Here is a 14,113-nt window from a genome sequence, read left to right as displayed (position 1 = left end):
AACAAATTAGGTGTTAATACATGCTGTTGAACTAAGTGAGAAGGGCCGTGGCAAAAAGGCAGAAAAATCGAAATAAAAAATCCTGCATTTTAAGTCATTCATCTCTTGTTACTAATTATTCCTAATTATGATAATCGCCTCTTGATCAGCTGCTGCATACAGAAGCTTTTAGCTGCCGTTGATAGCCATGAACTTAACTTACTTTTCATGGGGCTCCTAAGAAGTGTAGATATGGAATTTCATCACTAACTCTGGAGGCATTCAGTGATGTTAAGTAACCTGGTCTAGGACACAGAGCTGGCAAAGCACAGAGTCTGGATTCAAAGAGGCAGGTGTGCCCTCTACCAACTCACAGCCAACCAGGCCAGGCAGAGAGACCAGCCAGGCCTTTGGGTCCCTGGTTTTATTGTAGTCTCACAACTCCTGTGTTATTGGTCATACATTGGGTCATTTTCCTCCCCTATTTTACAGTGAAATAAACCAAGCTTCAGAGAAGTCAAGGGCCCTGTGCTGGAAGGGTCAATGGAAAGAGGAAAGAATAGTGACTTCAGCTTTGGTATATATGCTACACTGTCCTTCTCTGAGACCACATCAGTCCAGACACTGGGCTGGTGTCTGAGGTCACACTGACTTTTCCACCATGGAACAGGCTGGGAACTCCTGGGTCTTCTCTCTGCTGCTAGGGGTAGAGAGGGGCATGTCTTTTTTGTCCTAATTTGCACTTTTTTCTTTCTCAAACACTCTTCCCCCAGCTTTTCCATGACCGGCTGCGTCCATTAGTGAGATACACACAAATGCCATGTCCTCATGGAGGGCCTCTGGCCAGGCACACAGCTGGACTAGAGGATGCTTGTGGACAGCTGAACCAGGGCGAGGGAGGAAGGTGGAAGGATCCTTCAGAGGGAGGGGAGACCCAATAAATTCCAGCTTGAATAAAAAGAAACAAAGAGGAGGAGAAGATTCCAGGGGTTATCTCAGAGAAGGACCAGCAAGCAAAGGCCTGGGACGAACTCTGGGTCCCATCTCCTCTTTCAAGGTGGCCACAGCCCCGTCCAGGCAGCACGTTGGCAGAGCCTCAGACACTGGTCACTGCACACATGCTCATTGGTAAAGCCCCCTCACTTGTCTGTTTCCCAGCCTTGACTCACTTTCCAACCTCGGAAAGGTCCAGAAGCTTGGCTCACATGGGCACGAGCGGGACAGGGGTTCCAGCTCGGCATTCAAGCCTTGCTCCAGGGCTGGAGGCTGAGCACTTGGGTGGAGGGTAGAGGCAGAACCATCTAGAGTAGGGGCAGGTAAGCAGCCCTGGAGTCCTGGGCAGATGGGAAACTGATGGGTAAGGGACTCAGAAGGGACCTGGGGCTCCCCTGGCGAGTGAGGAGCCTCCCGGGCTGGACGGAGGCAGCTCCTGAGTGTGTGAGTTCACCAGTTCACCAGATGCTGTGGTGCTCCGAGGGCTCCTGCATGACAACTGGGAACCAGCTGCGCCTTACTTCTGCAGGGGATGGAAGGGGGCCTGCCCAGAACACCATCCCCACCCAGCCAAGCTGTCTGCCAGGCTCACTGTTATTCATCCTTCATACTCAGCCTGGGACCACCTTCCCGGAGAACATTCTGCTGTCTGACTTAGATACCCCCTCTGGCTTCTAGGACCACTGTTTTGTCTCTATCATCACACTCGTTGCCCTCAATTGAGACTTTGCTTACTTGTCTGAGCTCCTCTAGGCTTGGAGCTCCTCAAGCATTGAAACTGTTTATCTTTGTATTTTTTGCACCGAACAGAAGGCCTGGCCCAATATAGGAAATGAGCTAAGCTGAAGCATTTATCAGTCATGAAAACATCTTCCAGTGATTGTCTATCCATTTCAAATTATGCAGGATGGTGGTTTCTCTAGCCTCACAGGAGCTTCACAGCTCTGCCAGCAGAGTGATGACTTGTCCACATTTCCCAGATGTAAGAACAGACACATTCCAAGAAGATACTAAAAAAAGAAAAAGGAAGATGGAGGGAAGGAAGAAGGAAAGAAGGGAGGGAGGAAGAGAAGGGAGAAAGAAGAGGAAAGAGACTGTAAATGCTAAATAAAGCAAGAGCCTATACTTTAATGTTATGGTCTAAACAGAAATCACTCTAAAACATGGCATGATTTTAAGGAACTGATAGAGTCTCATAAAAGAGAAGCTATTTGATCTTGAGGCTGGGCATAATCCTCTTGAAATGCCCAGGGACTGCATCACAGACCAAATGTATACTTCTAGCTCATGGCTTGGCCTGCAAACAGTGTCTATCAAATTCTTAACCGGGTAAATGATGTGAACTGCTTTTTAACTGTGGGAACTACCCCTAGGGAACAAAGCATGATCAGCTTAGTGAGGCTGAAGAACAAAATGAATCTCAGGGCATGGACAGTAAAACAGAAGAAAAGAAGAGGAGGAAGTGTCAGGGGAAAAAAAAAAAAGCACGCTCATCATTTATATAGCAAGCTGTTATTAGAAAATGGACAGCATAAGAAAAAAAAAAAGATCTTGTTCAGAATTACAAAAGTATCCAAAAGAAGAAATAAGAATTGCACTGTTATTGAGCTTGTGGAGGTCTGTGATGGGAGGCTGAGTGAGGCGAAGTATGCTAAACCTTCATCTTTCTCAACAGGAAATCAATAGTCCTAGTATGAAGTTGATAAATCAAAAATACATACCATGGTATGTAAAACAGTGGAAAGTTGCCGTACAGTGCAGAGAACTCAGCTCCATGCTCTGTGATGACCTCGAGGGGTGGGATGGGGGTGGGAGAGGCTTAGGAGGAAGGGTTATAGGTATACGTGCAGCTGATTCATTGTTGTTGCATGCTGGAAACTAACACAGCATTGTAAAACGATTATGCTCCAATAATAGAAAAATATACTCTTGGAAAAGAAATAAAATAAGCAGGCTGTAAACATATGGCTAAAAGGTAAAATTAAAAAAAAAAAAAAGACACTGTCTAGAATCATGGGGGAGACCAAACTAAAATGAAACTGGAAGACCAAATTGGGAAAATGGACTTAATGGCAGACTGGAAGCCAAGGGAGGGCGTTCCTTAAGCACCTGGTATTTCTTAGATTTAGGAGCCCCACCCAAGACCTATGCATCCTCAAATATTTGGGAACAGGAACCTCAGGTCATTATCGGGCACTGTCCAGACCCATCTTGGACAAATTGCCTGATGGCCTTGAGTGGTCTGGAAGGAGCGTGGAACCCAGGAGTCCCTGAGTCCCCAACAATCTGCGCCCCGCCCCGCCCCAGCTCACAGCTGTGTTTCAACTTCCCTTTGAGAAGGTTCCTCGCTTCATCCCCTTGTCTGTCTGAGTTGCTTCCAGCTCAGGCGGAAGCTGACTCAGACCAGCGCAGGGCTCCTGGGAAATGTCATCACTTCCCTTCCTGATTCCTGCCGCACTGACCCCCAAGGTCACTCTGGGTATCAGGGGGAGGTGCTACCCCCTTCACCTCTTGACTCCTGGGTGACTCTCGCCTTGATGTCGGGCGTTCTGGGGCCTTCCTGTCCTTGGCAGAGAAGGAGAAAGTTTATGACGTCTTCATGGTTGCCCTGACCCATGTCAAGCTGGCCCAGCCCATCTGGGAAGAGACGAGGACCTGCAGAGGCATCTGAGTGCTGCAGGAGAAAGTGCTGGAATGGGAACTGGGCCCGATGGGGTGAGTGTAGCTCAGCACCTTCCTCGTGATGCGGGCTCAGGCCTCCTCCAGCGCAAACGATGTAACTACCATATGTGTCTCTTTGGGCAGGCGTTTTTTGAGAGCTGTCTCAGGGTAGGACCAAGATGGCCTGGTCCTTGGACCATCTGATTCCTCATCCCTGCCTTCTTCACAGGCGGACTCATCCATAGCAGGTGTCCTGAGTTGACGGTTAACTGTCCGGGCTCTGGGGACATCGCGTTAGTGTTTTCTGTTGGTGTACACAGCAGCTCCGTCAGCAGGGTGAACCTGCAAACTCGGCATTATGATAATGACAGGATGTTCAGATGGGATGTTTTCTATCTCAGTTTTCAGAGGCTGAGAACGAGTAGCAGGTGGCATCCGGTGCCAGGCCCTATGGGCACGGCTGACAAAAGGGGTGGTCCGGGTGGGCTCTGCGAGCATTAGTCCATCACCCACCCCGACCTTGCTGGAGAATGTGAATGCTCCATTTTCTGAGCTATCAATGGTGAATTTGGGGTTTTGATATTGGACAGCTGAGAACTTATTGTTATCAGGAAAATAATGAGGTGTGTCTGAGCTTTGTTCCAATAAGGATAAAACCTAGCTCTGAACAAGTGCAGTAATAAGTTACTTTTCTGTGGTTGTGTTTATGGGCTTGAAACTACATGAATTTTTTATCTTACAGTTCTACAGATAAGAAACTGACATACATCTCAGCAGACTAACTGAGCATCAACAGGCTCATTCCTTTCTAGAAGTTGTGGGGGAGAATCCACTCCTTGCTTTTTCCAGTTTCCAGGGGCCACTCACATTCCTGGGCTCATAACCCCTTCCTCCGTCTTCAAAGGGGCGTCCCCGGTGGCTCAGTGGTAAAGGAATCCACCTGCCGATGCAGGAGATGTGGGCTCGACTCCTGGGACAGGAAAATTGCCCAGGAAACGGCAATCCGCTTCAGTATTCTTGTCTGAAAAACTCCATGGCAGAGGGGCATGGCAGGCTACAGTCCATAGGGTCGCAAGAGTCGGACATGACTTAGCAGCTAAAAGCAACAAAAACCAAAACCACCTTGGGCGTCCCTGATGGCACTAGGAGTAAAGAATCCACCTGCCAATGCAGGAGATGCAAGAGATGAGGTTAGATTCCTGGGTTAGGAAGTTCCCCTGGAGTAGGAAATGGCAACCCACGCCAGTATTATTGCCTGGAAAATCCCATGGACAGAGGAGCCTGAAGGGCTACAGTCCAGGCAGTCTGGTAGAGTTAGCAAAGAGTCAGACACAGCTGAGCAACTGAGCAATGCAAAAGGTGGATATGAACTTATTTGGAAATATGGGACTTGCATATGTAATCATGGATCTCAAGATAAGATCATTTTGGATTTAGAGTGTCCTTAGAAAGGAGAGGCAGATTTGACACGTGCAGAGAAGTCCGTGTGAGGACAGAGGCAGAGATGGGAGGGAACCCCCAGAAGCTGGGGGAGGAGCATGAAACAGATCATCCCTCAGGGCCTTAGAGACAGTGGCTCTGCTAGCCCTTTCCTGTTGGATTCTGGCTTCCAGAACTGAAATCATTCACTACTGTTGCTTTAGTCCTACCCCCCTGACCCTTTAGGGTAATGTGTTAGAGCAGCCACAGAGAGCAATCAGAGATCTCACCCACTCCCACCTCTGGATCCCCCAGGAGACCCAAACAAGGCCTGGAAAGGCAGAGCACACCTCCTGGGGCTGTGTCCCCTGCCCCCCCCTGCCCCCTGCCCCCTGTCTGAACCCCCAGGCCCAGGAATCTGCTCCTGAATTAAGGGAACCTGGATGCACCAGGGCCATGACCCCTGACACGGGCAGCTGGGCTCATCGGATTCCACAGTCCACACTGGACTGAGGAAGTAAAGAGGTGCTTCAGGCCAACTCCAACCCTGGGCCAAGAAAGAATGGCCCCAAGGATAAGAGGGCAGGGTCAACTCTCATGGTCTTGGGAGCAAAGGCTAATTTTGTGGCAGAGTGACAGCTGTCTACCCAACAATTTTCTCTTCACTTCTCTCAGCTGATTGCACCCCAAATGTCTCCTACTAGAGGGAACAATTCATGCCTAGTCTAATCAGATCATGGTAAGCCCATTCCCTACTGTCTAAAAGTCTAAAGTAACTAGTCTAAAAGTGAGAACACAAGTGTCCACATTCCATTATGGACAATGTGAGGCAAAGGGAAATATTCTAGGAATTTCCAGGAAAGATTTTCCTCCAAGGAAAGAAAGAAGCACTTGAAGGCAAGGCCCTTGGTGCTCTGTCCTGCTTATTTCCAGCATGGGATGCTGTCAGGAGGGGATGTGATGTCTGGAGCTGTGGCAGCCATAACGTGTTAGTGAAGTGAACCGTCATCCATGGACTGAAGATAGTAAAGAGGAAAGGTTACACAGAGTCTGAGTCCTTGATGGCACCACTAAGCCACTGGTCAATCTCAGGACTACTTGCCTCTGGAAGTATCCTTTAGTCAAGGCACTGTAGTTGGGTACTTGTTTACTTACATGGAACCACCTTCGCAAAAAACAAAACAAAACAAACACCTATAATGCATGCTAGAGGTCACCTGGGGGTTTCAGTGCTATCAATGGGCTTTTACAAGAACGTAGATTTATCTGATGTCCAGGAAGGACAGGGAAACAAAAATCAGAAGACTTGAGTTGAACTCTGATCCTCCACCTCTCCCCTGCATGAATTTAGGCACCCTACAAGCCTTTCTGAGCTCCGCCTTCCACATCTGCAGAATGGGAGTGATAGTCCCAACATATGAATATTCACTGATTTTGGTCTGAGTTCAAATGAGATGACTTGTGAACACAACTTGTGACATGTCATGTAAACGACAGACTGTGAACCAGCTCCACCTGCTTCAACTTTGGGTTAATTGTGTGTGTGTATAATGTGGGAGAGCGAGGGGAGAGAAACAGGAGAGAGAGAGAAAGGTTCTTGGGGGCAGGGAGGCGGTGAGGGATTTAGACAGAAGATAACAGAAGACTTGCCTTCACAAGTGTGTCCCATAGGAGGTGAATGATAAAATCAGGTGCTTACCTGGGAATGCAAGTCAACCAAAGGCTAGAGAGAATTCTGCATCCTTGCACCTCTTTCCTCTCACACCCAGGTCCTGTCGCCTCTAATTTCTGAAGGGTTTGTGATCTATGCCTTTCCCCACTGCCACCTCATCCTCACTGCCTCCATCCAGACCTCACCGCCTCTCACTCAGAATACTGTCCCAGCCTGAGGTGGCCTCCCACCTCCGTTCTGGAGTCTTCACAAGAGAATTCTTTCTAACACACAGGTGAGACTGTCTCCTTCTGGGCTTTGCCCTTGATAGATCCCCATTCCCTGGGCCACTGTTCACCTGCCTGCCTCTCCCGGAGGGGAGGGTCCTTGCCCACACCTCCCCACCCCCTGTACCCTGCACGGGGCCTGGTGCAAAAGGGATGCTCCATCAACATTTGTCAGAAGGAAACAGCACCCTGGGATTCAAACTTTGGGAGGATTAAGACATGGTTTGGTATCTCCCAAGGACTGTCTGAAATTAATGAATCTGAGTCACCAATGCTTTTCTGCACGTAGACACTTTATTGACAGTTAGTGGCTATGGTGGGGAATAAGGTGTCCGGTGGTAGTTGGGATGGGACTGGTCACTTGCTATAGGTCTTGGAGGCTAGCTCTGGGAGACCCAGGAGGTCCTCTGTCAGCCCAGAGCCAGCCAGCCGGTCCTCCTCTTCGCTTTCTGCTGACGACCCGTCCTTAGCTTCATCTGAAATAGGAGAGACAAGGCCGGTCCAATCTGGATCCAATTTCTCCCTCATCTCTTCCCCTATGACCCAAAAGAGACCGGATGGGATCTCCCTAGTAACGCCCCTCCAGAGGGACATTTCTGGGGCGGGGCTCCAGACTTACAGCCTGACTCTAGGGACATCCTAAGAGCACGATGGCCTTGGGTTCATTAACTGAGAAGATAAAATCAGAGTTGAGGACTTCCCTGGTGGTCCAGTGGTTAAGAATCTGCCTGCCGATGCAGGGGACACGGTTTGATCCCCAGTCTGGGGAGATTTCATGTACCGCAGAGCAAGGGAGCCCGCGTGCTGTAATCACTGAGCCCGAGACTCTGAGCCCATGCCTCCTAGAGCTTGTGCAACGCAACAGAAGGAGAAACCGGCACCCTGCAACTCGAGAAAGCCCATGCAGCTAGGAAGGCCCAGCACAGCCAAAATAAATAAATAAGTAAAAATAATAATAAAAGGCAGAGTTGAGAGTCTAAAACTCAAGTTGCTTCCCTGCTGAGCGCTCCACCCCTTCGCTCCCCACATGAAGAGCTCCTGTCAAGCTGAAAACCTCAGCCCCAGCATCACCTCCCCCAGGAAGCCTTCCAGAGGCTCCCGGGAGATGCCAGCCCTCCCTCCCTTGGGACCTCACTAGTGCAGGGTCAGACTTCCACCATGGCACCACAAAGCGGAAGGGCATTTGCTGGTTATGTCACTCAGTCCCCTATTCTTCCGGAAGCTTCTGCATCACTCTCTCTATTCCCAGTGTCCTCATGATTCACTTCCTCTCAGCACCTTTGCAATAGGAGGTTCTCTTCAACAGCAAGAGATGAAATGCCCACTTCTGCCCTGGCAGAAACCCCTCTCTAAGCCGTTTCAGTCAAGCCTCCGAGGGCAGCGAGCAGGAAGTTCAAGGTCTCTCCCCACAACAGTCCGGCCTGCCTGCAGTTCCCTTCTCCACCCTCCCAGCCCTCCCCACCCCGGGCCCCCAGGGTCTTCTGGCTGTTCCCCCATCAGAACAGGAGACCTTGGCAAAGAGGACCCACTCCCCCCGCCCCCAGACTGTGAGCCCCCCACAGGAAGGGGCGGTGTCAACCGCATCCCAGGGACCTGGTGTCCTCCTGCTCCCCACCTGCCGAGGTCTTCAGAGACTGGATGTACTTGGACCAGAAGGAGCAGTCGGCTTTTTTCAGGCCCTGTCGATTGGGGAGCAGGACACTGAACTCCTTGTAGCTCTCTGCGCCATCACGGGGGACAAAGTCAGGCCAGGGGGCTGCAAATTCAGGTGCTCTCCTGGAGAACTCGTGAGGGTAGTTGGGATTTCTGGGGAAATGAGAAGAAAGAAACACCCATGAGGAGCAATGCTCTTTCCTTTCATCATGTGAGATCGCTGCCCACTCGCACACAGTCTCTGAGGACCTAGTCACACATCTTTAAGTGTAGGAGCAGGAGCTGAAAACCACCCCCAGTCTGATTCCAGGGCTGGGCTCTGAACAGCTGTGTTGCACGTGAGTAGAGACACAGAGGCCCTGACTCACCCCTCTTAGGCCATTTCTGGAAGAGGAAAAGACGCGAGTTCAGGACCCAGCCGTGTTTCCCAGGACCTAGCCCTGCCCTTCTGATTTTCCGATGGCTCAGGAAGTCATCACGTCCCTTTCAATCCTGGTGATCTTTGCTCTGTCAGTGTCTGGAATGCCTTTTTGCCCAAGGCCTGGGCAGGAAGGTGGGCCTAGAGCTGGACAAACTTGCTGGCTACCTACAGGTCGGCTCGTCCTTTGAAGTTTCCAGGGGGCTGAGCACTGAGCTAGGTGAGCGCTGCTTGTCAGGTGTAAGGGGACACAGGTAAACGACAGCGGGGCGGCAGTGAAGCAGGAACTGGCTTCAGGAGAAGGAGTGGTGAGCACAGTGGCCGGGCTAGAACAGAGGTGTGTGGGAAGGCTGGAGGGAGACAAGGAAGGGTCTCGAGTGCTGGAACTCCATTTGATCATCTAAGATGGCAGTCCTGCACTTGGGGTGATTCTGCCTTCCAGGGGGCATTTGGAAATGTCTGAGATATTTTTGTTTTCATAAATGGAAGGATTGATGATGAAGCTGAGGCTCCAAATTGTTGACCACCTGACGCGAAGAGCCGACTGCTTGGAAAAGACCCTGATGCTAGGAAAAATTGAGGGCAAGAGGAGAAGGGAGTGGCAGAGAATGAGATGGTTGGATGGCATCATCAACTCAATGGACATGAGTTTGAGCAAACTCTGGGAGATAATGAAGGACAGGGAAGCCTGGCGTGCTGCAGTCCATGGGGCTGCAGAGTCAGACAGGAGTGAATGACTGAAAAACAACAACATAACTGGAACACGGGTGATGTGCTTCCAGCATCTAGTGGATGGAGGCCAGAGATGCTGCCAGACAGCCTACAGTGCCTAGGAAACCCCGCCACAGACTCACCCAGACCAACATCAACAGTGCTGAGGGTGAGAAAATCTAGAGCCATCCAAGGGAGTGCATGATTGGGATGCTTCTGTACCAAGGTCACTTTGGGTGGAAGGGGAAACTGAGTCAGGGAAACCACTGGCAGGGAGGCAAGGGTGAGTCCAGCGATGCAAAGTGTGACCTTTGCGTTCAGAGGGAGGGGAGGGATGCACACGACAGCCTCCAGGCTCACATGGTCCACTCACCCCGATCGGATGAAGTTGGAAAAATACTGCATGATTTTCAGGGAAAGGCTTTTCTCCTCCAGAGTAAACTGCCCCTCATAGGCAGGGTAGAAGGGAACCCCAAAGGCATACAGGACATCTGTCAGCAATTCCAGGCTGGGAAAACACACAGAAAGAAGAAGAAACAAAAGTTAAAGGAATAATAAACTGCTGGAAGAACCCACATGAGCCAAAACCCAGTATTCATGCCCCATTGAAGATTTTCTCTCTTTAAGTCTTAGATTCCTGTAAGTATGTATGTGCTTAGTTGAGTTGAGATTCTGCTTGGCCCTTAGTCCAGTGGCCCCTTGGGCATATCCTCGGCACATAGATAGGTTGAAGAGTACCAAACTCTGAGAATGCAACTCCCTGGAAACATCTGTAAGCCTAAGCAGTTATCTAAGACAATGTTCTCTTGACCACATTCCATGATACTTAGAACACTATCAACTGAACATCTGTTCAAAGTAACTTGTGTTTTCAACCCCTTTCCTGTGCTAGTCCTTGTTCATATACAGCTTATACTCTCCAACTCTTTTCCAGGTTGACATTCATCCATGTAACCCACTCATTACAATGCCTGGCACATAACTGGTCAATAATACATATGCTACACTGAACTGGAGATCTAATAAGCAGCAGGCAGGAGGGAATAAAGATTTGGCAGCCCAATGAGTGGTTGAAATGGACTGAGCTGGCAATGGTGAGACCAGTCCAGGGGTACACGGGTCCGTGGGAGTGAGTGCTGGGAGAAAGGCTGGAGGGACTTTATAACAGTGTAGTAGAGAATCTGGCTTTTCCCAAGAAGTCTGGCCCATGTCCTCTGGGGGCTGGGAAGTAATCCATGCCACACTGATGTGAGCGTCTTTGTTTAGGGCAGCACTTTGTTGGCCACGTTGGACCTTCCTTAAATGTAGCGGTGTCAGCACAGGGGCTGGCCATGACAGATCAACCACGTGACTTAGAGTGGCGGGGCTATGGGTCACATAACAGTCAACCTGGAGACTGAGGTTAACCACATGGGCAATCAAGCAAGCAATCAATCATGCTTACGTAAAGGGGCTCCTGTCAAACCTCTGAGCACCGTTTGAAGGCACCTCCCTGGTTGACACCACTCTGGGTCATTGCTGAGTAACCCACAACAATGTTGTCATTGCTCAGTTGCTAAGTCATGCCCTACTCTTTGCCATTCTATGGACTGCAGCATGCCAGGCTCCCCTGCCCTCCACTATCTCTGGAAGATTGCTCAGATTCATATCCACTGAGTCTGTGATGCTGTCTAACCACCTCACCCTCTGGTGCCCACTTCTCCTCCTGTCCTCAGCATCAGGGTCGTTTCTAATGAGTTGGCTCCTCACTTCAGGAGGCCAAAGTATTGGAGCTTCATTGTCATACATCAGTGTTCAGAGCCTGACTCTCACGATTCCACAGGGAGAGGACAGCAGCGGAGCTTCACATTTGGAAGCCGCCTGGACTCTGCGCTCGGCCTCTCTTCCTTTGCCTGATCTTCATCTACATCCTTTCCTTGTGACAACCTCAACCATGACTACAGCAGCTTTCCATGAGGTCTGTGAGTCCTTCCAGTGAGTTTTCAAACCAAAAGGTGGTTTGGGGAACCCCCCAAATTTGCACTTGTCCTCAGAAATGAGCGTGGTCTTGTGGGGAGGCCGTGTTCTCTGACCTTGCACTTGGCCCACTTTATCACGAGAGCCAATTTCTTAACTTTATAGATGAGGAATATGAAGTTCAGAGAGGTTTCCTGACTTACTCAGAGACAGCAGGAACTTGACCAGCAGAGTTGGGTCAAGAACACTGCTAAGAAGGCATGATGCTAACAAAAGACCTGAGTGGAGTGGCCCAAGGACACTGTCCCTGGTCTTGGCTCCTCTACTTTCAAGCCGAGCAATTTCTCAAAAAGTGCTTGACCTCCCTGATTTCCTGTTTTGTCATCTATGGAACGAGTGTGAAATACCTGCTGCACATGGCTGCAGTGAAGTCTGAAATAAGATGGGGGATGCAGTAGGTACTTGAAAGCTTGGCCCACTTCCTTCTCATCCATCATTCTACTTCCAGATTTAATCAACCATCTTTGAGGTGTCAGCAGCATCTCTGAGCAGGGGAACAGAGTCACCAGTGATTGTCATCAGCGCTGGTACAAGGGGCAGATAGGCCCAGTGCTGGTCCTGGGAAAGGGCTTAGATTACATGACTCTCATGTAAAGGCAATTTGTACAGAGACTGAACTGCTCTAGAGCAAGAAGCAAAGTTGTGTGACTAGACAGTGGACTCTGGCTCAGAGTGACCCATTGTGATGACCCCAGAGATGGGAAGGGAGACCCCCAAGATTAGGGATGTGAAGGGGGACATTTCAACCCCAGAAGGGGCCTTCTCTGCCGTCCCTCACCTGCTTAGGCTGGGAGCTGCGGTGACCCACGGGCCTGAGGTTGGGGCTGGGGGCCTGGTGCCCAGTCTAGCCTGGGGACTTCCTAGGGGCTCGAGAGCCAGAGTGCCTCCTGTGACCATCAGACTTATCAGCAGGTGTACATGTGACTCGCAGCGGGGCACAGAAGAAATGACACGCCACTGAGTCACTCAGCTGAGACCCTGCTCTATCTGTCACTTGTCACCCGTGTAACTTTAGATGAGTCATTGATGTCTCTGAGGCTGAGCTTCTTCATTGTGAAATACAGATCAGCACATCAATGGCACGTGGAGGCTATTAAAACAAGTGTTTCACAAATGCAGGGAACTATTGTGATTATGGTTTTTATTGTTCAGTAGCTAAGTTGTGTCCAACACTTTGTGACCCCAAGGACTGCAGCATGCCAGGCTCCCCTGTCCTCCACTATCTCTGGAAGATTGCTCAGATTCATATCTACTGAGTCCGTGATGCTATCTAACCACCTCATCCTCCAATGCCCCCTTCTCTTCCTGCCTTCAGTCTTTCCCAGCATCAGCTTCTTTTCCAATGAGTTGGCTCTTCACATCAGGAGGCCAAAGTACTGGAGCTTCATCTTCAGTATCAGTCCTTCCAGTGAATATTCAGGGTTGATTTCCTTTAGGAATGATTGGTTTGATCCCTTGCTATACAAGGGACTCTTAAGAGTCTTCTTCACTATCGAAATTCAAAAGCATCAATTCTTCAGTGCTCAGCCTTCTTTATGGTCCAACATTCACATCTGTACACGACTACAGGAAAAACCATAGCTTTGACTATATGGACCTTTGCTGGCAAAGTGATGTCTCTGCTTTTTAATATGCTGTCTAGGTTCATAGCTTTTCTACCAAGGAGTAAGCGTCTTTTAATTTTGTGACCACAGTCACCATCCACAGTGATTCTGGAGCCCAAGAAAAGAAAATCTGTCACTGTTTCTGGTGCCTCCATGAAAGGCATCATAGAAGCAACATGAGACAGTTTGAGTCCCCAGGACCAACGGCACTCAGAATAACAGTCCTAAAGGGTGATGTCTCTTTGCAGCTGTTGTCAGGTACCCCAATCCTCTTAGAACCAAGGTAAGCTTTCCTTCAGTCCTGAGCAGGGAGGAGGAAGTGGAACCAGAATTTATAGGTTCTGGGACCCGAAGAACCAAGCCCCTTGTTCGGTGACAAAGCATCCACGGTCAAGCTCAGACAAAGCTCAGAGTCTGCAGTCCCCACCTGGACTGTTCAGCGGCCAGCTCTCGTCAGCTGCTGTTTACAGCTACCGTTTCCCGAGCACCCGTGATGTGCCAGAAACTGTGGTTGGTCTTTGATCAGCAACATTCTGGACCAGCCAGGAAGTAAGAGTAGCATGTGCATCATTTGCAGGTGACAACCCAAGGCCCAGAAAGGTGATACGTCACAGGAGAGCCAGGGTCCGAAGCTGTCTCTCAGACCCCAAATCCTGTCTCCATCTACTTTACCTATAGGGGAGGGGGCTGAGGACCACTACAGGGTACTAATGCCCCATGA

General features: G+C 49.9%; 1 protein-coding gene across 1 annotated transcript in view; it reads right to left on the bottom strand.

Moving 5' to 3' along the window:
• Positions 1 to 7,314: 7,314 nt before the first annotated feature.
• TG (thyroglobulin) overlaps positions 7,315 to 14,113 on the bottom strand; it is a 234,211-nt gene continuing 227,412 nt past the window's right edge. Inside the window, exons 46-48 of the mRNA XM_065903111.1 lie at positions 10,146 to 10,280; positions 8,606 to 8,796; positions 7,315 to 7,466 (exon numbers count right to left, since the gene is read on the bottom strand). Of these exons, the coding sequence (XP_065759183.1) occupies positions 7,348 to 7,466; positions 8,606 to 8,796; positions 10,146 to 10,280 (445 nt within the window). The 3' untranslated portion in view covers positions 7,315 to 7,347. The remainder of the gene's footprint in view (positions 7,467 to 8,605; positions 8,797 to 10,145; positions 10,281 to 14,113) is intronic.

Source organism: Muntiacus reevesi, chromosome 12, assembly GCF_963930625.1.
Source record: "Muntiacus reevesi chromosome 12, mMunRee1.1, whole genome shotgun sequence".
NCBI classification, from domain to species: Eukaryota; Metazoa; Chordata; class Mammalia; order Artiodactyla; family Cervidae; genus Muntiacus; species Muntiacus reevesi.
The sequence above is the reverse complement of the archived record's forward strand: the minus strand, read 5'-3'. Positions and strand labels throughout refer to the sequence as shown.